At 52.7% G+C, this 24,037-nt stretch overlaps 1 protein-coding gene across 3 annotated transcripts; it reads left to right on the top strand.

The window, feature by feature from the left end:
* Positions 1 to 708: 708 nt before the first annotated feature.
* GRIPAP1 (GRIP1 associated protein 1) lies at positions 709 to 23,329 on the top strand. 3 transcript variants are annotated; one of them, XM_034649189.1, is made up of 26 exons: positions 709 to 811; positions 2,905 to 2,971; positions 3,110 to 3,171; positions 4,154 to 4,180; positions 4,993 to 5,100; positions 9,280 to 9,430; positions 10,262 to 10,446; positions 10,642 to 10,689; positions 11,120 to 11,151; positions 11,263 to 11,310; positions 11,441 to 11,540; positions 12,871 to 12,948; positions 13,156 to 13,248; positions 14,232 to 14,366; positions 15,164 to 15,259; positions 15,559 to 15,771; positions 15,898 to 16,011; positions 16,772 to 16,849; positions 16,948 to 17,043; positions 17,177 to 17,233; positions 17,325 to 17,424; positions 19,161 to 19,291; positions 20,647 to 20,769; positions 20,887 to 20,980; positions 21,767 to 21,903; positions 22,770 to 23,329. In XM_034649189.1, exons 1-26 carry the CDS (start codon positions 770 to 772, stop codon positions 22,860 to 22,862), a joined length of 2,508 nt encoding a protein of 835 aa, XP_034505080.1. In that variant the 5' UTR covers positions 709 to 769; the 3' UTR covers positions 22,863 to 23,329. The 3 variants fall into 3 exon arrangements, with proteins under 3 accessions (XP_034505080.1, XP_002917829.2, XP_034505081.1); XM_002917783.4 differs by having other exon boundaries at positions 21,749 to 21,903; XM_034649190.1 differs by lacking the exon at positions 21,767 to 21,903.
* Positions 23,330 to 24,037: the final 708 nt, after the last annotated feature.

Genomic DNA, 24,037 nt, shown 5'->3' with positions numbered 1-24,037 from the left:
GCCAGCGAGAGAGGGAACACAAGCAGGGGGAGTGGGAGAGGAAGAAGCAGGCTCATAGCAGAGGAGCCTGACGTGGGGCTCGATCCCATAACGCCGGGATCACGCCCTGAGCCGAAGGCAGACGCTTAACCGCTGTGCCACCCAGGCGCCCCTGTTTTGTTTTTTAAACGAAGCTTTTTCGTTTGATTCACTGCCATTCTTTCCTCTTGGGTATTTTACATTTATTTATGGCTAGGCCCTTTACCTAACAGGATGTCCGGCGTCATGTTAAAAAAATCGGCGTCAAATCGTACCCCCCCCCAAAAAAAAAAAAAGCCAAGGGCTTCACCAGAGGCGGGATTTCCCTCTGGGGTCACTCGGAGGAGGGCGGGAACAAGACCAGCGCCAAGCTTCCGCTTTCATTTCTAGGGTTATAAGTCAACCATTCTCATTGAAGGAGTACGGCGGAAGGGTGATTTTTCTGTTGGCAAACACTTCCCTAGCAACGAGTCCACCCATGACATAGGGATGCCACAGTGTCGCATCATACTGGGTGGTCTATGAGAGCTCAAAAGCCAGATCAGATGACCTAGTGTGCGGTAAAACATTGAATTGCAATTCACCTGACCTGTCAGTTTTACTGTCTTCTCTCCGTCTGCGAAATACTGAACTTCTGGGGTAGACTCCTCCCCCTCCATTCCTGGCCAGTGGTTTGATCCAACCCTAATACTGACGGGAGGGACGATCCGCGTCTGCGCAGGAGCCTGTTCGGGGGGTGGGGGGGAGGAACATGGCGCAAGCTCTGTCTGAGGAGGAGTTTCAGCGGATGCAGGTGCCACTCGCCGGGGAAAGACCACCGCGATAGGCAACGGGGGGCGGGGTGGAGAGAGATCGTGCTACCGGCTCTGAGAAGGGGTTGGTTGGGGTGGACCTTGAGTTTAAGGAGTTGGTCTGGAGAAGGGAAACTGAGGCTCAGAGGGGTGAGACTCTTGGATTCCGAGATACCGTTGGGCTCTGAGGGGTTGGAGTCTGTTAGCTTTGTGGGTGGAGGAGAGAGTCCTAGAGTGGGCGATACCTTACTCAGACCTGGAGGGGACGAGACCTTTGGGCCCGTACAGGGGACACCGTGGATCGGTGATAACATTGGGTTTTAAGAGGAGATCCTGAGAGGGCGAAACCATTTTGCCTGGAGAGGAAGGAAGCAGGCGTTGGGCCATTTGCGTCATGGTGGCGCGAGCCCTTGAGAGGACAGTACCATTACCCGGTGGAAAGGTGGAAATGTTTGTGGGAGATACCACTGTGCCAGGGATTTGGGGAAAGACCCCACATGTTGTCATTGTTCCTGGGAGGTGGAGATCCTGTGTGAGAGTGCTGGTAGTGGATCCTAGGAGGGGGCGGTACGTTTGGATCTAGATTAGGGGTGATCCTATTAGGCCTGGGGTGAAGAAGACCCCGAATGGATTATACCATTAATTATTGTTGGAGAGAGGACCACAAGAGGTTAAAGAGTGATATCTTGGACCACACAGAGGGGAAATCACTGGACTTTGGGGAGGTACCCCAATTGGGTACCCTGGACCACTCGATTCTTTTGGGGACGACTCTGAGTTGGGATGCAAGGCCAGAGGAGGCTCTTGTTGAGAGAGTTCCTTATTGGGGAAGACCGTTGGTTTTGTGTGTGGGGAGCGTCTGAAAGTGGGGAAGCCCTGAGTAGGATCCTTTGGGAGGAGAGGAGGAACTCTGAGTGAGGATAGGTTATCCATCGATCCTTGAATGAGAGAAAACAGTTGTTCCTGTGTGAAGAACGCTTAGGGTGAAAGGGTGAGATCACTGGACCGTGAAAGGGGAAGTTACAACCTGTAACTTTTGAGGGGAGATTCTAAGTGAGTAAGAGTAATCCAGTTGGCCAACCCAAGGCTTTGTGGAGGAGAGACCCTGAAGGATGTAGGGCCATCCCATTGGATCATGACTGGGGAGTTCTTGAGAGATGTGGGGGACCCTTGAATGAGGAAGATTGATTTCATTGGACCATGGGTGAGGGAAAAACCATTTGGCTCTGATGGATAGGACTTCTATGTGGATGCCAAGGGTGTACAAATTGGATCAAGATGGGGAGACAGATGACTAGATCTGGTAGAGTAACAGGGGCAGGAAAGATTCTGTAGGGGCCAAGCCCTTTAACCTTAAGCAGACCACCAGGGGGTGAAGGCTGGTGCCAGGGGAGGAGGGAAAGATCCTGATGGGGTAAGGGACAGTAGGTCTGGGAAGAACTGGCCTCAGTGTGCCACAGGGCTGTTAGGAAGGGGTATGCTATTGGGAGTGGCCCATATTTCAATTTCCCTTAATTCTTGAAAGGGGTTAGTTCTTGAGAGCCTTGGGGGTGAGGACCCCAGGCAGCCCCCAACTTAGTGTAAGTTGAACAGGAGAATACCAGGCCCTCTTCCCTTGAAAAGAGGGAGGAATACAGGTCCCTGTCCCCTATACTCAGAGCCCTCCAAGTCTGGCCAAGAAGATAGACAATACTGTCCTGCAACAGAAAGATAGAACAGTGTTTAGTGTCTGATGAGGTCAGCCAGGATGAGGAGGGAGAACTTTATCCTGTGGGCGTGGGGAGCCATGGAACACATGGGAGCAAGAACTTGACTGCATCAGTGCTATGTCTATGGCCTGAGTGCAGAGGGATAGAAGAGTGGGAGGGATAGAAGAGTGAGGCTGGCTGTGGTTATAAGTAGAGCTGGAGAAGGTGGGACATGGGCTGAGGGGCTGGAGGCTCATTTAGGACGTAGTGTGCATAGGTCTTAAGGAGTGGCTGGAGAGGCACAGCAAGGGCGGCAGGGTCCGTGGGGCCCAGGGCATTGGTTCCCTCATGGTGAAAATGGGGGCACATTCCTAACCAAGTCGTTAAACTTCTCTGCTTCCCCCAAGGCTCAGCTCCTGGAACTCCGGACAGATAACTACCAGCTTTCAGATGAATTACGCAAGAATGGCGTTGGTGAGCCAAGAGGGTCTCATTAGGTGGGGGTGGCTTTGGGGGACAGGCCAGGGGGGAAAACCTCAGAGGCCTGGCAGAAAGACCTTTTGGCTTCCTGCCACTGACTGAGGCTGAGACTCCCTGCTTTCCCCACACCAGAGCTCACCAGTCTTCGACAGAAGGTCGCCTATCTGGATAAGGAGTTCAGCAAAGCTCAGAAGGTACCTCCCTCCACCCACTCACCCACCCATGCTTCCCTGTAACCATCTGACTCATTCATCTATCCAAGGAGCACCTCCAGGGAACCAGGCCTAATGTTACCTGCTGTCATCAGTCATTCAAAAAGCTCTCATGGAAGTCTCTTTAGTTTGCTAATTTTATCTAATCCTGCTTAGTTATTGATTAATTTTAATTTATTCTTAATGCATTTTCAATTTCAATTACTCAGTCTCTTTCAGTAACTTCTAACTAAATAGTCACATCTATAGGTGAATCTGCCTTGAATCTGCCTTCTGTCCTTCATTCACACTCCTGCCTTGTGCTCCCACTTCCCATCCCTGTCCTGGTCCTGTTGGTCAAGTGAGACTAGACCTACTTCTCAGATCATCTGAAGATGAAGTAGTGTATAACCTGTTACGGCCCCTCAAGGCATTCAGGTCCCTCTTTTGTCTCTTTCTTCACTGCTCTGTCCCCCGCTAGCTCAAATGTTATGCACATCATAAATATTTGTTAGATGAAGGCATACAGAATGCAGAAAATCTGGCAGTCAGGAAGCTGGGCTTCTCTTTGGTAGGGTGCTGATTGCAGAAAGTGGCAATGCCCTCAGCTGCCCAAACAAGGGAGCAGCAGTTTTCATGGTGCATGGAGGGATCCACATAGATGTGTTTGGACTGACGTAGCAATGTAGCCACAGTTTCTGAGCCTGGAAACCCAGCCCATGAAGGGTTTAATACTAAGACTCATGAACAGTCTCAAGAGCTAAGAGGAAAACATGTAAGCAGGATGCCCTTCACTCACTCACTCACTCACTCCTTCCTTCCCGTGGACTACAAATTTCATGCAAGTTTTGTGGTTGAAGATGCTCCCATCCCCCAAAGTGTCATCATTGTATCCCTTTGACACTTGCCACAGTGTCTCCATATCCTAGTGAGGGATTCCATCTCCATTCACCTTATCTCTCTTCCCACCCCCCCTCACCTTTAGGCATTGAGCAAGAGCAAGAAAGCTCAGGTAAGGGGACCCATGGTGGGTGAATGTGTCTGGGAGATTGAGGGGCGATATTTCTGTATGCTGGGATCTCCTGGTACTGGCCTTTCTTTCTCTGTGTGTGCACTTGCATCTGTGACTACCTCACTGCCCTGTGTTTGTATGTCTGTCTTTATTTTCCTGTGTTTGTCTCACCCCCGACCTCTCCATCGTTCCTTCTCCCTTTCTGGCTGGCCTTCTCTCTGAGTCTGTCTCTGCCTGTCTTCCTGTTCCTCTCTGACTGTTGCTTCTCTCCCCAACCTTACCTTTTCCTCTCCCTTACCTGTTCCTATCTGCCATCATTTCTCTTTTCTTCTTTCCCTTTCTTTCTCTGCCTCCTTGTTTCTCCCCCCCATTTCCTTTGTTGCTTCCTGATTCATTTCTTTCCCTGGTCCCCTCTCTCTTCCCTCTGTTCTGTTCTCCCTCCCATTGATCTCTCTGTTCCTATCTCTCTTTCTTCCTACCTTTTCTTTTTTATCTCTCCTTCTCCATCCCTCTCTCCTTCCCTATTTGTCTCCCTTTCCCCATCTCTCTCTACCTCCTCTTTCACCTGTTTCTATCTACCACTCTTTCCTCCCACTCTCCCCTCATGTCCCTCTCTCCCCTCATGTCCATCTTCCCTTCTCTCTACCCTCCCATGTCTGTCTCTCTCCTTCCCTGTATCTCCTGATTTCACCCATCTCATTCTCTGTACCCAACGATCCCCCCCCATCATTTTCTCCCTCTCTGTTTGTTTGCCCCACGTCTCTGTCCTTTTCTACCCTTGTTCGAGACCTGGCCCATGTCTACCACTGCAGGAAGTCGAGGGACTACTGAGTGAAAATGAGATGCTACAGGCAAAGCTGCATAGCCAGGAGGAGGACTTTCGTTTGCAGAACAGCACACTTATGGCAGAGTTCAGCAAGGTACTGGTGTCTGGGATAGCTGAGTGGGATCGGAGGGGTAGCGGCCCCCTGGGCTGAAGCTAGAGGGCTGCTGAAGATGGTTGGACAGAGGCTGGCCCTGGATCACTGTCCATGGTGCTGAAACAGATCCCGGATCTGTGCTGGGGGGCAGTGATTTGACAAATGGGGCCGCTCGCTGTGCTGGGATTAGAAGGCTGCAAGCCCTGAGGACAGCTGGTCCCAGACCAAATCACACCTTTTCTTTAAGCTTCAAGTCCCTTTGTATATATTTGGTAGGTGATGCTAGGGAGCTCCAGGTTATTGGAGGGTCTTAGGTAAAATTCTTATGCTTAGCATGAAATAGAAAGATGTCCTAGCTGTTTCCCTTTTCTCTTCCTTCCCCTTCATCTGACCTGAGCCTGGAGTTCTAGTTCTTCTAGATAATTCATCCCAGATTGGGTAATTCTATCTCCTCACTGATTTTAGTGTCCTGGCTATTCCTAAACCTACTAGGGAGGTAGAGATATTATCTTTTGTTTCCTCATCTATCTTCTGTGTCCATGGTCAAGAAGTTTCTAAGGGGGACTCCTGGGTGGCTCAGTTGGTTAAGCATCTGCCTTTGGTTCAGGGCATGATCCCAGGGTCCTGGGATCGAGTCCCACATCTGACTCCTAGCTCAGCGGGGAACCTGCTTCTCCTTCTGCCTGCTGCTCCCCCTGCTTGTGCTCTCTCTCTCTCTCTCTCTCTCTCTGACAAAGAAATAAATAAATAATCAAACAAACAAAAAAAATGGTCTGTACAGTTTTAGTGTGTTTTAAGGAAAAAATTCTCATGGCAATAAAAATGGTATTTCCAGGACTCCATGTGAGAATATAGTTCTTAAGCCCTTAAAAAACAAAATATGAAAACAACCTTTAAACAGGTACAATGTCAGGAGATATGATTTGACAACTAATAGTTAAGAGCTAAAAGGCCTAGACTAAACTCTTGGCTCTACTTTTTACTAAGTGTAACCTTGAGCAAGTCACTTGACCTGTCTGCTTCTTGGTTCCCAGATATTTAAATTGGAAATGATAATGACAGTACCTGCCTTGCAGGGATTTTTGTGAGGATTGGATGGATTAATGTTTGTAAACAACTTATAACAGCCTTGTACATAGTATTGGTTATGTAGGTGTTAGCTACTTTTAAAAAAAATTTATTTATTTGAGAGAGTGAGAGATTTAGAGAATGAGTGGGAGGAGGGGCAGAGGGAGAAACAGATTCCCCACGGAGCAGGGAGCCCAATGCAAGATTTGATGCCAGGACCCCAGGATCGTGACCTGAACAAAGGCAGACACTTAACTGACTGAGCCACCCAGGTGTCCTAGGTATTAGTTACTAATAGTATCCTTTTATTATTACTGATTCATTTTTTCACTAAAATATTTTTTTGACTCTTTAGAAGTCTTAGATCCATCCTGTGGCCCTGCTCTGCCTCAGCCCTTACTACCTCTTACCTGCTCTATTCCCATAGCCTTCTTGCTGGTTTCTTCACTTCTAGTTTCTCCTATCAGCCAATGCCCTAGAGGCTGTCCTGACCTGCAGGCCTTATCACATCACTCCTTTAAGCAATAGCTCTGAGTGGGTCCTTGACCCTGACTGTTCAGAGCCCCTGGTGCTCACGTAATAGCTGACCTCACTGCTGCCTCACTTCTCACTACTTCCTGCCTCCAGCCTCAATGGTATCGTGGTTCTTTTAGGATGAGGCAGGGGCAGGCATTCCTCCATCAATCCAACTTGTGTTTCTCAGCACCTGCCCTGGGCCAGGCACTGGACCAGGTATAGAACCTCCTTCCCACTCCCCTTCCTTTTCCTGGGAACTGGTAGTGCTCACAGAGAGACTTGGGTTCAAGGCCTGCCTCCACCACTTACTTGCCAAGATATTTCAGCTCCATTTTTCCTTCAGCAAATAGTTATTGAGCCCCCCGGTGTGCTCTGCATTCTGGAGATAGCTGTAAGCAGCACAACCTGGCCCTCACTCTTGGGTAGCCTATATTCTGGATGTAGGATGGGGAGAAAGATAATGTATTAAAAAGGATAATGGGGTGCCTGGCTGGCTCAGTTAGAAAAGCTTGTCACTCTTGATCTTGGGGTTGTGAGTTCAAGCCCCACATTGGGTATAGAGATTACTTAAAAATAAAATCTTAAATAAAATAAAAATTTAAGAAAATAATAGTACAGGGGCGCCTGGGTGGCTCAGTCGTTAAGCATCTGCCTTCAGCTCAGGGCGTGACCCCAGAGTCCTGGGATCGAGCCCCACATCGGGCTCCTCCGCTGGGAGCCTGCTTCTCCCTCTCCCACTCCCCCTGCTTGTGTTCCCTCTCTCACTGGCTGTCTCTCTGTCAAATAAATAAATAAAATCTTTAAAAAAAAAAAGAAAAGAAAATAATAGTACAGATAACTGACAGTTCTATAGTGCTTACTGCATGCCAGGTCCTGTTCGATGTGCTTTATGTTAGTCACTCATTTATTCTTAAAACAGGCCAACGAGATATTATTAAGATCCCTAGTAAGCAGATGAGGAAAACCGAGCCCCAGAGAGATGAAGTCATTTGTCTCAAGGTCACATGGCTAATAAATGGCAGAGTAGAAGTTCACATCCACGTGGGCTAGTTTCAGAATCTGTGCTTGTGACCCTACGTTACAAAGCAAAGTATAGTTGTCAATCACAATTTAGAATCCAAACATTTGCAGAGCTTTAAGAAATTAAGAATATACCAGGTCAATTTAATTGTGATTAGTACTAGGTAAGAAAGAAATGAACAGAGTGCTGTGCTAGAGAGATTTCGGAATTTCTGAGTTGGGGATACCACTTCAAGGGTGACGTTTGAACAGAGTGCTGAAGGATGCGAAGGAGCCAGTCATGTGAAGAACTGGATGAAAGGAATAGTGTTCTGGGTAGAAAATATCCCAAGCAAGAAAATAAAAATTCTCTGTGAACCTCAGTATTCTCATCTGAAAATGGGGACAAAGGATCTTTTTTTTTTGAAGATTTTATTTATTTATTATTTAATTTTTTAAAAAGATTTTATTAATTTATTCGACAGAGATAGAGACAGCCAGCGAGAGAGGGAACACAAGCAGGGGGCGTGGGAGAGGAAGAAGTAGGCTCCCAGCAGAGGAGCCTGATGCGGGGCTCGATCCCATAACTCCGGGATCACGCCCTGAGCTGAAGGCAGACGCTTAACCACTGTGCCACCCAGGCGCCCCATTATTTAATTTTTTAAAAGATTTTATTTGTGTATTTGACAGAGAGAGAGGCAGCGAGAGAGGGAACACAAGCAGGGGGAGTGGGAGAGGAAGAAGCAGGCTCCCAGCAGAGCAGGGAGCCCAAAGTGGGGCTCGATCCCAGGATTCTGGGATCACGCCCTAAGCCGAAGGCAGGGGCTTAATGACTGAGCCACCTGGGCACCCCTTATTTATTTATTTGACAGAGAGAGCACAAGCAGGTAGAGCGACAGGCAGAGGGAGAAGCAGGCTCCCTGCTCAGGGAGCCCAATTTGGAGCTCGATCCCAGGACCCTGGGATCGTGACCTGAGCTGAAGGCAGACGCTTAACCTACTGAGCCACCCAGGTGCCCTGGGGACAAAGGATCTTGTCAGGACCAGTCTGAGAACTCTTTTAGCCAGGAGCTGAGCAAGGGGCTTGGCCTAGTTTTACTCGCATTGTATATTTCTCCAAGGCCGAGGGCTGACGATGAGGGGCTGTGGGTAGAGCTGGCTTTGGAAATGCCCCGAAAGCTGTCTGTGGTACCTAGGCTCCCAGACACAGACCCAGCCCTCACAGAGGAGGTCTGGCCGTGGGGCTATTTGTGATGCTGACATCCTGGACCAGCAGCTTCCAGTAGGAGCCTGCCTGAGGTCTTGGATTGCAACTGTGAGTTTGTGATTGGGCAAGCAGAAAATTGCCCTCAGTGGCCTCCATCTCCTGTGACGCAGCGTCTTAAGAGATGGGTGAATTCGAAGTCATTTGACATTTGTGCCTCAGTGTCCTTATCTGTGAAGTGGGGATAATGAGCAACGATGGCCCCCTACATAATGCAGGGGTGTTATGGGAATTACATCAACTGTAAAGCGCATCAGGCAAGTGCTATGTATATTGCAGCCAATATTGTTCTGATCCTCTGCTTGTCTGCTCCCTCACCCCTCCCCTCTTCAGCTCTGCAGCCAGATGGAGCAGCTGGAGCGGGAGAACCAGCAACTGAAGGATGGGGCTGCCAGGGCAGGCAGTGCCCAAGCTGGGAGTCTTGTGGATGGCGAGCTGCTGAGACTGCAGGCGGAGAACACGGCCTTGCAGAAAAATGTGGCAGGTGCAAGCAGGCCCTCCTTGGGGATGTGGGGACCTTGGGGATTGAGTAAGGTGTTTTCCCCCTGGGGGAAGGGGCAAGGCTTCCGAATGAGGCCCTGCTGTGAACCAGTGTATAACTTTGGATGAGCCATTTCACCTCTGAGTCAAAGCTTCCTCATCTGTTGGGTGCTTGTGGGGATGTCCCCCACGTGCAAGACTGCAGTAGAGCTGAGATAAGAGATGGTATCTTTCTGAGTTGAGTTCGGTGTCTGGTACCTAGCAAATGTTACAGATCAGCAGATGGAACATCAGAAAGGAGCTCTTTGCTAAATGGAGATAGTGAATGAAAGAGCTTTCGGAAGACTCTGAGCCCAGATTGTCAGTGGGGTCTGGGAGGAAGGCTCAAAGAAGGCTTGCTAGAGTGTGGGAGGGTCCCAGCGTGGGGATGTTTGGAGAGCAGCTGGGGCTTGTGGCGTGGTGGGTGCTAGTTTGGTCATCAGGAGGGAGGTTTTGTAAATTTGGTTGATGATTAGGAGATTATAGGATTCAGCTGTAAGTAGGGGGGTGGAGGATGGTGGGTATCACCTTGGAGGGCTAGAGGGATAGGGGGTAGAGCTTGGGAAACTAGCTGGGGCTGGCGTGATTGTAGACAGGATTCCAGTGGATGGGGGAGCTTAAAAGATTTGTGAGGAGTGTGGATGGGGCTGAGCCTTTGTTTTGTTGGCTTTTGGTCATTTGGGGCCGAGTCTCTTCTACCTGAGGGATCCAAGGCCAACTCTTCCATCTACTTGAGGCATGGCAAGGGTCTTCAGAGACCACCTCATCCATCATATATTTCTGTTGTACCCACCAGCCCTGCAGGAGCGCTATGGGAAAGAGGCCGGGAGAACCCAAGCTGCCAGTGAAGGCCAAGGGGACCCCCCCGGGGGCCCAGCCCCCACTGTCCTGGCCCCCATGCCACTGGCAGAAGTGGAGTTGAAGTGGGAAATGGAGAAGGAAGAAAAGAGATTGCTCTGGGAGCAACTGCAAGGCTTGGAGGTGAACCTGGGTCTGTTGGGGCCAGGGTGTCAGGAGGCAGGCAGATACCCTAGCTCTGCCTATGGTCCCACGGAGATGTCTGTGATATCACCAACTCGTGGGCTGACGGGTTAGGGAGGCAGGAGGGCAGGGGAAGGCACAGGCCTCACCTCCCCCTTTGCTGATATTAACTCCCTCCCTCATCCTTCCCTGCAGAGCTCCAAACAGGCTGAAACATCCAGGCTGCAGGAGGAACTTGCTAAGGTAGGGCCGCTGAGCTTTCCCTGGACTTTGCCCCTCCCCACTCCCCATCTGCCATGCTTCTCCATGACTGTCTAGTCATGATCCTGCTTTCCAGGCCCTCCTGCCCTAGCCATTCTATGATGTGGCTGTCAGTCCATATGTTGGGGGTGTAAATGCTGGCTGTTGGAGCCTGAGGCAGCTGGGTGGAGATCATGCTGTTGTTATTGACCACCTGGGCAACCAAACTACTTAACCCTCCTGAGACTCAGTTTCCCCATTTGTAAAACCAGTAGTCCTCACTTCTCAGGACTGTTTCTTGGATTCCACAAGGTAACATAAGTAACTTCCAGCTTCTGAAAAGGACTTGGTGAGAAGTGTCTATAAATACTAAATTTATTTTTGTCTTTATTAATACATTATCACTTGTCTGCACCCCCGTCCCCCACCCCAGCTCTCTGAGAAACTGAAAAAGAAACAAGAAAGGTAAATTTCTTTTCTTCCCGAGGTGGAGGGAGGTGTTTGGGGGGGACCAGCGGGAGGGGAGGGGATTGACTTGTGGAACTGATGCATTTATGTCTATCTTTCTGTGTCCAGTTTCTGCCGTCTGCAGACAGAAAAGGAGACGCTGTTCAATGACAGCCGGTAACTAGCAGGGGTGGGTGTGTGGGCAGACAGTGGGGGCAGTGCCCAGCAGAATTACCTGAAGACCACAGGGGCAGAGCTGGGAGATAGGGCCTCAGGCCATGGTCAATGTGCCCTCCATCACCCCCAGGAATAAGATTGAGGAGTTGCAGCAGAGGAAGGAAGCCGATCTCAAAGCCCAGTTGGCTCGCACTCAGAAGCTGCAGCAGGAACTCGAGGCTGCCAATCAGGTGAGCAGCTGGGTTCTGGGATTGCTGGGGTAGAGGCCAGAGCTGGGAGTCCAGGGAACCCTGAGGTCTGCGGAGACTAGTTGGGGAATCCAATAGTTCCTGTGTTGGAAATATAGGGGCCGGATGGGTCCCAGATCCCCCAGGAGCTAGGAAAATGGAAACTAGGGAGCTGCGAGAGCCTTAGGAATTGGCCTATGAGTGTGCGTGAATCAAAGATCTCAGGGGGGCTAAGGACTTGGGGCTGTATGCCAAAGTTCAGATGAATCTGAAACTCTAGGGGATTACAGACGGGAGTCTGGAGAAATCTGTCATCACTGGGGACTGGGACCAAGGCTGGAATGAGCCTGAACTCCCTGGATGTTGGGGGACTTTGAGACCTGTAGGAGCTGGATAGATACAAGGGCGGACAGGTGGGCCTGGAGGCTGACTGTATTTGAGGCCCTCAGGGTATGGGGGCTGGTTTGGAGGGCTGAGACAACTAGTAAGTTGGATCATTTGGGCTAAGTGGTCTTGAGACCTCTGGAGGCCGTGAATTTAAAAAAAAAAATGGTGAGCCTAAGGCATCCAGAGACTGAAGCAAAAGTCTAGGTGGGTCTCAGTCTCCCGAGGGTTAGGGGCTAGGGGATTTTAAAGCCTCTGGGCTTCCCCCTAGAGCAGGTGAGTCTGAGATCCCTTGGATTAAGGGATACGGTGGTTTGTGGGCCTAAGGTCCTTAAGAGCTGGGGACAGAAGTGTGGGTAAAGCTGGGTCTTCAGTTACCTGGGTCTGAAGATCCCCAGAGACTGGGGACAGAAGTAGCAGGTGGGGGTAGTGGTGGTGGTGGTCAGTCAGACCTCACCAGGAGCTGGAAACTAGGAGATTGTATGAGTTTGCGACCTCTAGGGTTTGGGGCTAGGAGTTTGGGTGGACCCTGAGACTCCTGGGAGCTAGAGACACAGGGATGGAGTGTGTCTGAAGCCTGTGGGTGTTGGGGTTAGGAGTCTGGGTGAAGCTGCAGTCCCAGGGGGCTAAGCGCGTCTGAGGCTCCTGGGGCCTCCGAGCTAGAACCTGGATGAGTGTGAGACCTCTTACAGATGGGGGTGGGGTGAGTTTGAAATCCCCAAGAGCCTAGGTGTTTTTCTAAGATTCTTAGACCCGGAATATGGGATCCGAGACCCCTGGGGGTAATGACTTAGAATTTGGGTGAGACTGAGTCTGATGGCTGGGTAATCTGCGACCCTCAAGTGCTGGGGACATGCTGTCAGGTGGTCAGAGAGGGAGTCCGTAGGGTTATATGCACCTCAGGGGAAGCTGAGGTCTGGAATGGTCTCCCCTGCCCTGGTCCCTACAGAGCTTGGCGGAACTGAGAGATCAGCGGCAGGGGGAGCGCCTGGAGCATGCAGCTGCTCTGCGAGCCCTGCAAGATCAGGTGCGTGGTACTGGGCAGCTTCTGCAAGGTGGAGGGCGAATGGCGGGCCAGCCTCAGCCGGTATTATACAGGCAGGGAAGGCCCCAGGGGTCCTGTTTCCCCCTGGTCGTGGTGCGCGTGCACATGTGTGTTTTCTTTCTTGGCTGCGGGTGAGTCCTGTCCCCCGCTGTTCTGGACCCACTCTCACCTGGCGTGGGGCTGGGCCAGGTGTCCATCCAGAGTGCAGATGCGCAGGAACAAGTGGAAGGACTTTTGGCTGAGAACAATGCCTTGAGGACCAGCCTGGCTGCCCTGGAGCAGGTACAGGATACCAGGAAGCCCTTGCTGATCCCTCTCCGATTTCTCATCTCCTGCTTCTGACCCTCATTAGGGCAGGGCCATCTGGACCTCATGCCACTTTCCTGCCTCTGTTTCTGTTTGATCCTCCGCTTGCTTGCTTGCTTGCTTCCTTCCTTCCTTTCTTTTCTTTCTTCGAGAGAGAGAGAGAGAGAGAGAGAGATGGAGCAGCAGGCGGGGAGTGCGGTGAGGGGCAGAGGGAGGGGGAGAGACAGAGAACCTTAAGCAGGCTCCATGCCCAGCCCACAGCCCGACACAGGGCTCAGTCTTACAACCCTGAGATCATGACCTGAGCTGAAATCAAGAGTCGGACGCTTAACTGACTGAGGCGCCCCCTCAGCTTTTCTTTCCGATGGTTTCCACCCCTCTTCTCTCTGGCCACCCACCCCTGCTTCTCCTGCATTTTCTAGGTTCTCTCCGGTAAAGTACAAGAATTGTACTCATCTTAAGTGTACATTCATTGAATCCTATCTGTCTGTCGGTCTGTCTGTCTGTCTCCATATGGCTATCACCCAGATCAAGATGTAGAGCGTTTTCAGCACCCCCAGGAGGCCCCTTTGACCCCGTCCCAATCAATACTTCCCCAGAAATAACCACTCCTCCGACTCTAGCGACATAGATTAGTTTACTTGTTGTTTAACTTCATGGAGTGGAATCAGACACCCATTTTCGTGCCTGGCTTCTTTCCTGTGAGGCTCAGCCATATGTAGCACTGGTCTGTTCTTTCTTCTCTGTTTACTATTCCGCTGTATGACTAGACTACTTTATCCATTCCCCCATTGATCTCTTTTTCTCATTCTTTTCCCTTTGAAATTCTTTCTCTTTCCTCCTGGCTCTCTTCCCACCTCCCTCTTTGTCTCCCTGGAACCGGGAGGCTCAAACCCTGTGGCTGGCCCCCGGGGGGGGGCCCTTTTCACTCCGCTTCCCATCATCCCCATTCATCCCAGATCCAAACAGCAAAGACCCAAGAACTCAATACGCTCCGGGAAGAGAATGCTGGGCTGACAGCTGATTTGCAGCTGCGGCAGACTGAGTATGAGGACCTCATGGGACAGAAAGATGACCTCAACTCCCAACTGCAGGTGACATCAATGGCTCTGGCTTGGCTTCTCCCAGTTCCCTCGTGCAGGCTCAGGGGAGCCCTTCATGAGGTGCGGGGGTTGGGGGGTGATTGTGGAGTCGGGAGGATCTGGGTTCCAGTCTGGTCTCCTAACTTACTAGCACCTTGTGTCCTAGACCATGTTGTTCTCCTTCACTGACAATGAGTCAGATAGACACGATAGCCATTCTGAGTCCATGGTAGCAGCCATGATTGTAGTGGCTTAAATAAGATAGAAGGCTAGTTCTCGCTCATGGAAGAATCCAGGTGGGTTGTCTAGGGATGGAACGATGGCTGTGCCATGACCAGTGACCCACGTTCCTTCTACATTGCCACCTTCAACGCAAGACTTCTATCTTGGTAGCCAAGATGCTTGCCCAGGGCCCCCCTTCATCATGTTTGTTTTCCATCTGGAAGGAAGGAGGGAAGAGGGAAGGGCCCAGCATGCTCCTTTCCTTTATGAGTGTGACCTACCTCATGCTTACCACTTCTGCATACGGAAATTAATCATGTGGCCACACCTCACTGCAAGGGAGGCAGGGAAGAGTCCGCTCGACAGTCTTATGTCCAGCTACGAAATCTATTGCTAGGGACAGAGGGGAGAATGAATAGAACGCTGGGGAGCCGCTAGCGACGTTTGCCATGTTTCTCATCTAGAAACGGAGAGAACAATACCAACTTTACTGGGGTTAAGGGAGACCCATCCACCAGAGGTATCCCGGGCGTCCATCACCTCCTCTAGGCTCTTTATCAAACTCCTCTCCTTTGTCCGCTCCTTAGGAGTCCTTACGTGCCAATAGTCGGCTCCTGGAACAACTTCAGGAAATCGGGCAGGAGAAGGAGCAATTGACCCAGGAACTGCAGGAGGCTCGGAAGGTGGGCAGCTCTGCAAGGCGGCTATCGGCTATCCGGGAGGTGGAGGGATCCTATGGGGAGGTGGGGGAGGCGGAGGGATCAGCCCTGGTCCATGGGAAAGGAGCAGGTGATGGGAAACACCACGCAGGAACAGCAAAGGATGGAAAAGGACCAGGGCCATGAGGGTAGGTGAGTGACTTAGCTAGTTCTGTGGGAACGGGGAGGAGGCAGCATCGGGCCGTTCCCTGGGCCTGGGGAGAGGGTGGGAGGCCCTGTCTACTGTCGAGGGAGGAGGCTGACGGGCACCCTCCTGCCTCCAGAGTGCCGAGAAGCGGAAGGCCCTGCTGGATGAGCTGGCAATGGAGACGCTGCAGGAGAAGTCGCAGCACAAGGAAGAGCTGGGAGCGGTCCGACTAAGGCATGAGAAGGAGGTGCTGGGGGTGCGTGCACGCTATGAGCGCGAGCTCCGGGAGCTGCACGAAGACAAGAAGCGCCAGGAGGAGGAGCTTCGTGGGCAGATCCGCGAGGAGAAGGTGGGTGGGTGGATGGTGCCATTCTTTGGTCTCTCAAACTGGGGGAGCACAGCATCGCTGATGGGTCCAGGGTTGGCGTGGGCGAGGGGCCCGCCTGCCTTGCCCTGACCGTCTCCCCTCTCGCAGGCCCGAACACGCGAGCTGGAGAATCTCCAGCAGACAGTGGAAGAACTTCAAGCTCAGGTACATTCTATGGATGGAGCCAAGGGCTGGTTTGAACGGCGCTTGAAGGAGGCTGAGGTGAGCTGGTGCCTGATGAGGCACCGGGGCGGGGGGGGGGGCAGGGGGGCGCGCCCATGTCACACCAGGGGGCCGGCAGTAGTCAGGCCCCGGAACTCACTGAAAAACGCTCTGGACTCGGGCAGCCCCGCCAGCTCCACGCAGCCCTCCAGAGGGGATCAGTGAGGTGGGATGCCGCATGTGCAGATCGGAAATGACATCCCTTCCTTCTGAAACCGCTTTTGTCCGGAAATTACTGTAATATCCTGATTTTATTCGAACGAGGACTTTGTGGGGGAAAACTCATCATCACACCTAAGAGGAAGTGTCACGCAGCAGTGAAGAGCACAGGCTCTGGAGGCGGTCGTTTGTCTGGGTTTGCGTCCTGGCTGGGCCACTTGCTCCTTGTGGGCAGCTCTCCTGGCCTGCCGCCCGGGTTTTTCATCAGTACAGAAGGGACAGCCTAGTACCCGCCATGTAGGTATTATGGGGAGAGTATATAAACCGAGTCCATGGACGTAAAATCTCTATAACATTCTTGGCATGCAGGGAGTGCCGTGTTACGTTTTGTGAAATCAAATCAAATCAGATGCGCACGTCGGTCCATGGCGCAGACAGCGCAGCCCAAGATGGGCCGCTCCCGTGTCCCACCTAAGGGCAAGCGGTGGCCCCTGCAGGAGTGGCCCCTGCCTGTCCGCAGGCCCGTGCTGCCATCACACCCCTCACCGGCCGTGGCGTCCTCGGGCGAGGGGTGTGGCCGGACCCAACACTTGTCTCGTAGGAATCTCTGCAGCAGCAGCAGCAGGAGCAAGAGGAAACCCTCCAGCAGTGTCGGGAGCAGCACACTAGCGAGCTGAAGGTGCCCACAGCACCCGCATTCCTCTCTCCCGAGGGGGAGGGCTGGAGGGAGATCAGAGGTTTCCCGAGCAGAGGCCTGAGCTGCCCCCTGGTTTGCAGAGCAAGGAGGAGGAGCTACAGGGCGTGCGGGATCAGCTCCGGCAGGCCCAGGAGGAGCGGGACTGTCACCTGAAGACCATCGGCAACCTGAAACAGGTCCCTTTTCCTCCCCCACCCCACACCGTCCCGGACACACCCAGGGTCTCTGCGCAGAGTCCTGGCCTGGGGAGGTAGGGCACCGCACGTAGCCCTTCCGGCCGCCACCAGCCCTGCTTTCTGTGCCCCGCAGGAGGTGAAGGACACGGTGGACGGGCAGCGGATCTTGGAGAAGAAGGGCAGTGCTGCGGTATGATGGGGAGATGGCCAAGCATGCCTCCCCCCGCCGCGCCCGTGGGACCACAGGGCCTCAGCCAGCCTCTTCCCCCCGTCCCCCATAGCTCAAGGACCTCAAGCGGCAGCTGCACCTGGAGCGGAAGAGGGCTGATAAGCTGCAGGAGCGGCTGCAGGACATCCTGACCAACAGCAAGAGCCGCTCTGGTGAGGGACCTCGAGGGTAGGGGCGCCGGGGTGCAGGGGAGGGGCGAGGTGCGGGGGTACTGGGTTTGGGCCCCGAGGGCCAGAGCTGCTTTCTGCACCTCGCTCCACCAGGCTCTCCTGCACTTTCTGTCCGTCTTGAACTCAGTCTGTCTCTCCTCTGTTCATCCTGTTCTGTGAATTACCTCTTTCTGTGTCTCTCCTCTCAGTTTCTCTGTGCCGCCTCCTGCCATCTCTCTCTCTGTCCGTCTTTCTCTCTCCCTGCTTTCGTTCTCTCTCCTTTTCTCCTGCTGCTTTTTTCTTCTCTGTCCCTTTAACTCTCTCTCTCTTCTCTGTCTCTGTCTCTGTCTGGATCCCCACAACCCTCTCATCACATCCCCACACCTCACCTGGTGTCTCCAAATCTCTTGTAGCCATTCTCTCATTCTGCAAATGCGGACTGAGTCCCCATGCTCACATCCACGGTCCTTGATAGGAAACCCCCCAGGACTCTGTCTTCCAGGAGCTCCCGGCTGAGCTGGGAGACAGACTTACACTGGGACAGCAGCACTGCGGCATTATCACTACACAGCTAGAATCCATGTTCTTTCTGCCACTTCGGGCAGAGGGTGCAACTAAAAACCTTGAGTTGCTTTGGACTTTTTTTTTTTAAAGAAGGAAATGGCCTATAAATATGTTTAAATAAATAGATCTGATGCAGCAGTGAGGCTCTGGTGTGTCTCCCGTATCACAGGCTCTGAGGAAACTTGCTCCCGTGTCCCCCTGAAGCCATCGGCTCTTGCTGGAGATCCTTGGGGTGGGACGTCGGCGCCCCTCCCTGATGCCCAGAAGCAGCTGCAGGAGTGGAGGGCCAAGTTCAGTGAGCCTGCTTTACGTGACATGGCAAAAATGGATCCATCTCTCACCCAGTCTCTGTCTCCCTGAGGCATTCTGTCTCCTGAAGTAACCTCTCTTGATTTTTTTTTACTTATTTGAGAGAGAGAGTATGGGAGAGAGAGAGAGAACATGAGCAGGAGGGAGGGGTAGAGAGAGAAGCAGACTGTCCCCTGAGCAGGGAGCCCAATGCGGGGCTTGATCCCAGGACCCCGGGGTCACAACCTGAGCCAAAGGCAGCCGCTTCACCAACTGAGCCGCCCAGGCGCCCGTAACCTCTCTTTAGAGAGGGGTTTGGTTTCTGTTCTGCTACAGAGTAATGTACGAATCAACAAGTAGAGTCCACTGGTGGTGCCGTACATTGTCCTTGTCTGTTAGATGAAATGAGGATTTAGGGTCACGGTTACACATCTGTCTCCATCTTCTCTCCCTCTCTTGTCTCTGCTGCCTCGTGTCCTTATGCCTGGTCTCTGTTGGCCTCTCTCGTCTGCTGTGGCTCACTGCCTATCAGGTTTTCTCTCTGCGTGTGGGTCTTGCCCCTGTGCTCTCCCCAGCCGTCGATCCTCTTTGCGCATACCCCAAGTCCAAGTGTGGACGTCCCTTTATGCCCATAGGTGTCCACACTGCCCGCCCTCTCCCAGCCTCTTCACCTTTGTTTCTCTTCTGGGGTGTGTGTGCCCAGAGAGGTGGCTCCTCCTTCCGTTTCTGCCTCTCCCTGTCGTACTGTCTGCCTCCCCTTCCCCATGCCCTAGCGTCACTTCGCCTCTCTCCATCTCTGTCAAATCTATTTCTGCCTCTTCCTGCCAGTCGCTGCCCTGGGACCCTGGGGGACTGGGGCTCAGGTTTCTCTTCCCTCTCTACCCAAGGCCTCGAGGAGCTGGTTCTCTCAGAGATGAACTCACCCAGCCGGACCCAGACTGGGGACAGCAGTAGCGTCTCCTCCTTCAGCTACCGGGAGATCTTGCGGGAGAAGGAGAGCTCGACTGTTCCAGCCAGGGTAAGGGGCAGAGAAGAGTCGACAGTCCAGCTTCTTCTGCCCCAATTCTAGGGCCCTCCTTTTGCCCTCCCTTGCAGCCATCTACCTCTCTGGGCCCAGCACACGCATTTTCTTACCAACTTTTCTCTAAGCTCGCCAACTCAGATTCAGATTGTCAAATGGGGGCTAGGCAGATTATTCTGTTTGACCCTCTGTTCCCTCCTCTGTGAGCTAATTCCACCTTTCTTGGTGCGTAAAAAATGTAGCTCATAGCAGGTGCCTCACCCAGGTAGAAGGTCCTTTTTTCCAACTTGGAATTTTCACTTGTTACTGTCGTCTATTGTGTCAGTTTCCTGGCCGGCCACTTTTATTTACAAATCATTTGTTATTACTCCATAAGTAGTATGTGTGCCATGTAGAAAAAATTTAAAAACACACACAAGCAAAGATTTTTTTTTAATCCAAAGAAACCACATCTTCACCATCCAGAGATCACCACTATGAACCCTTGGGTCACACCCTTCTAGATCTTGCTCTTTAAAAAAAAAAAAAAGATTTTATTTATTTATATGAGAGAGAGAGATTGAACAAGTGGGGGAAGGGGCAGAGGGAGAGGGAGAGAGAGAATCTCAAGGAGACTCCATACGGAGCTCCGAGCCCGACATGGGGCTCGATCTCATGACCCTGAGATCAAGACCTGAGCCAAAACCAAGAATGGGATGCTTAACGAACTGTGCTACCCAGGCGCCCCTCTCTTTCTTAAACCTAAGTGAGATTATAAGTATCCTGTTTTTGTTCAGCTGATCTTTATCCTCCCGATTTCATAAATTTTCATCATATCTAGTACGTTGGCCTTAATCAGATTTCCCTGGTTGGCCCCCAGATGTCCTTGATTGATGGTTTTATGGAAACTAGCATTCAGTTTCAGAGCACATGTCACATCTGGTTGGTTTATGTCCTTTAAGTCTCTCGAGTCTATCCGTTTTTTTTTTTTTTTCATGACCCCCAACCCGGAGAAGAAACCAGCCAGTTGACCTACAGAAAGCATCCCACCTTTTGGGTTCTCCTGCTAGCTTCCTAGTGGTATCGTTTAGCTTGTTCCTCTGTCCTCTAGTTTTCCTGTCAACTGGAAATGAGATCACATTTGCTACAGGCTCTCCCTGCATCCTCTCAATAAGGAAATGATGTAGTGGTTCCTATGTCCCCCTTTAGGCAAAAGGAGATCCAGAGTCCCCGTGGGTGCTGAGACTTGGCCTACAGCCCCTGTTGCAGAGCCCACCCCCACCCCGCCCTGGCTCCCTCTTGGCCCCTGATCCTATCTGGGGCAGGTGACAGCACTGAGCCTGGGCCAGCCTCTCCCCTCCTCTTCCCTGCAGTCCTTATCGAGCAGCCCTCAGGCCCAGCCTCCACGGCCAGCAGAGCTGTCAGATGAGGAAGTGGCTGAGCTCTTTCAGCGCCTGGCAGAGACGCAGCAAGAGAAATGGATGCTGGAGGAGAAGGTGCTGTCTGCCTGCCTGTCCTCACTTGGCACAGCCTTGGAGGGGAGGCTGGGGCGTGGAGGGGGGATGTGTGGCTGGGGCCCTTGTTATGTGTGAACGTGCCGGGCCACCCTGCAGGTGAAGCACCTGGAGGTGAGCAGCGCCTCCATGGCGGAGGACCTTTGCCGGAAGAGCGCCATCATCGAGACCTATGTCATGGACAGCCGGATCGGTCAGTGCCTCCTCCCCAGCCTCACCCCCCATCCAGCCTCTGACCTGCCTCCTCCTTCCCCACTGTCTCCTCTCCTCTTGCGACTCAGCAAAGGTACTGACAAGACCACGGCTGCTGGAGGGGAGAGTGGGCCAGGCCCATCCCCTGTGTGTCTGTCTCTTACCTCGGCTCTTCCCTTCTGTCTGGGTCTCTGTCATCGCTCCACTCTCCTTTCTCCGGTGTGGCTGTCTGTCCCCTCTCTCTCCCTCATCTCCTCTCCCCATCTCTTCTTTCTGCCGCACCCCGTCAACTCGTCTCACTGCTCCTACTGCCTGTCTGTACTGTGTCTCCTCCAGAAGTTTTCATCCTCTGCACATGTACCGCTTCGGGGGTCCTTATATCTTCCTCTCCCCGTCCCACTTTCTCTCCTCTTTTTCCCCCGCGCCATCTTTGTTTCTTTTGCTCCTTTCTTTCACACCTTCTCCTATCCCTGTTCTTCCCTTATTAGAATAACACGGACTGATGCATGCTGAGAGCTGTGTGCTCTGTGCTTTGCATGCAGAGTCCTTTTTCCAGCTCTGCGAGTTGGTTATTATTGCCCTTTCTCAGGGCCGCACAGCTAGTAAGCGATGGCCAGGTTTCACATGGCAAAGTCTCTGCCCCCTACATCACACGGCTTCTCCCCCCTACTTTTTGCTCCCACTCTCTGTTTCCCCCTTCGCTACCCTGTCTCTGTCATCTCTCCTCCGGCTCTGCTGAAGGGGCGGTTCTCAGCCTGAGCCCTTGCAGATGTATCTGTGGCAGCAGGCCACACGGACCGCAGCGGGCTGGGCAGCGTCCTGAGAGACCTGGTGAAGCCAGGCGACGAGAACCTTCGGGAGATGAACAAGAAGCTCCAGAACATGCTGGAGGAGCAGCTCACGAAGAATATGCACTTGCACAAGGCGAGTGTGGCCTACAAGCCTACCCACTTGTCCGTCTAGCCACCTGCCTCCCATGCCACACGGCCCGGTCATCTGCCAGCGCCCAGACCCTCCCACCCCTCTCCCTGACCATGCCTCCATCCATACCTCCCCATCCTCATCAACTCACTTACTCCCCCTTGTGCCTTTCACTCGTCCCTCTGTCCATGCACCCACCCGTTCACCTGTCTGCGCACACTTTCACCCAGCTCACCCATCAACCCACCCTGCTTGCCCATCTAATCATCTGCCCCGTGTCTTTCCACCCATTTCCTGACATACCCCTCTCTCTCTCATACCTACTCATCAGTCGCCCCTTCTCTTACCTTTTACTGCCCAGTGACCTGCCTGTCCACCTCTTGTCGTCCACCCATCCTCCGGACTGTTCCTTTGCCTGCCCGTTTGCCTATCATGGGTCCCCCCATGCATCCACCCACACGTCTGCTTGCCCATCCTACCACCCCAAATATTTCCCCCATGTCTGGGGGAGTCAGAAAGGTTGCAGACCCAGGCCCTGCCTCTGAGGAGTGAGCTCACCATTTAGTAGAAAAGCTGGTGGCAAGGGGCGGGTTGTACCCCCCAGTGGCCCTGCACGCAGCAGGTGATCGCCCGTATCCATATCCCTAGGTCCCCCTCACCTGGGAGGCTCCCTACCCCCCCACACACACACATCTTTTCCAAGCCCAGCCCACTGCTGGGGCTCTGTGAGCCTCTCCAGATACCTTCCTGTGCCAGGCTAGACATAGCTGGGCATTGATGAATGAGGTGAGAAGGATGACACCCCAAGCTTGGTGAGGGAGCTTCCCCTGCTATTTTCCCTGGCCCCTGATGGCTTGTTTGTTTCTTAGGACATCGAAGTTCTCTCCCAGGAAATTGTGCGGCTCAGCAAGGAGTGCGTGGGGTCCCCTGACCCAGACCTAGAACCGGGAGAAGCCAGCTAAAGATCTGCGGGCTGCGCCTACTCCCCCCTCCCCCGCCAGGACACCATTCCCTTGGGCTGTGGTGGGAACATGGGGCCAAAATCAGATAGGTTGGGAGACAGACATTAAAGGGGTTGGAGGCCTGATGGCTGGTGTTAGTGACCCTGTTTTGGGGCAGAAGCCCTCGGGGAGTGGGGATCCTGAGGGGAGGGGCGGGGATTTCTTGTCTTTCTTGGCCCTGGCTCCCAGAGGCCTTTGCCTTCATCTCTGCATGAGCTCTCCCTCCCCAGAGACCAACTCTTTTTTATTTTATTTTATTTTTTAATTTATGTCTGGAAGCCTGGCTACTCTGCATTTGGGATTGGGGATGTTTGGGTGGGGCGCGGTCCGTGTTCGGCGTTCTAGCAACGTGTGTGTGTGTGTGTGTGTGTGTGTGTGTGTGTAAAGGCTGCAGCCAAAATACCATCTGGCCAGATGGGCCCACCCACCGACTGTCTACTCTCGTTCTTTCCAACCGGGAGGGATGTGCTGGGGATGGGGAGGTCACACCATTGGAATGGGGAGCGAGGTCTATGCCTGCAATTTTACTCTCCTTCCCCCCAGCCGCCCCCTGTCTCCAGTTACCGTGGGCCCACCCCTCTGAGTGGCACAGAAATATTTACAGATAGGTATGTGGGTGGATGTGTGTGGGGTATGGGTGTGGATAGAGTGGGCAGATGAGAGGATACATAAGTGGTTAGATGGACTGATGGATAAATAAGTGGAAGATTGCACAGATCAATGATGGGGGAGGTTGAGAAATACATGGGCAGGTGGATGGATCGGTGATTGGTGGATAAATGGATACGATGGATAGGTCAGGGATGTAAGTGGACAGATGGGTGGCCAGAAGAATGGATGGCTGGATGAGGAAGAGTGAAGAGTAGGTAAGTAAGTGATGGGCAGGGCTACGGATGGACAGAGGGATGGACAGAGAGATGGGTGCCGGGGGTACATGAGGATAGGGTGGCAAATAGGTGGATGGGGTGCATATGCAAATGGATGAGGGGGTGGGTGGGTGGAGGGATAGGTAGAGCACTGGGTTGTGTGGGTGGGAGAATTGGATGGATAGGTGCATGGTGGGCGGGTGGAGGGATGGAGAAACGGACAAATCAGGAGTGTGATGAGTGAGCAAACTAGGATTACGCGGGTGGGTA

Source organism: Ailuropoda melanoleuca, chromosome X, assembly GCF_002007445.2.
Source record: "Ailuropoda melanoleuca isolate Jingjing chromosome X, ASM200744v2, whole genome shotgun sequence".
NCBI lineage: Eukaryota > Metazoa > Chordata > Mammalia > Carnivora > Ursidae > Ailuropoda > Ailuropoda melanoleuca.
This window is presented reverse-complemented; position numbering and strand designations above follow the sequence as displayed.

Bases quoted from the DNA above. Each gene is read 5' to 3' on its own strand.
- GRIPAP1 (XM_002917783.4), top strand. From the start codon at position 770: ATGGCGCAAGCTCTGTCTGAGGAGGAGTTTCAGCGGATGCAG. The intron at 20,770-20,886 runs GTGCTGTCTGCC...GCCACCCTGCAG, and splicing joins AATGGATGCTGGAGGAGAAG to GTGAAGCACCTGGAGGTGAG. The intron at 21,904-22,769 runs GCGAGTGTGGCC...TTTGTTTCTTAG, and splicing joins AGAATATGCACTTGCACAAG to GACATCGAAGTTCTCTCCCA.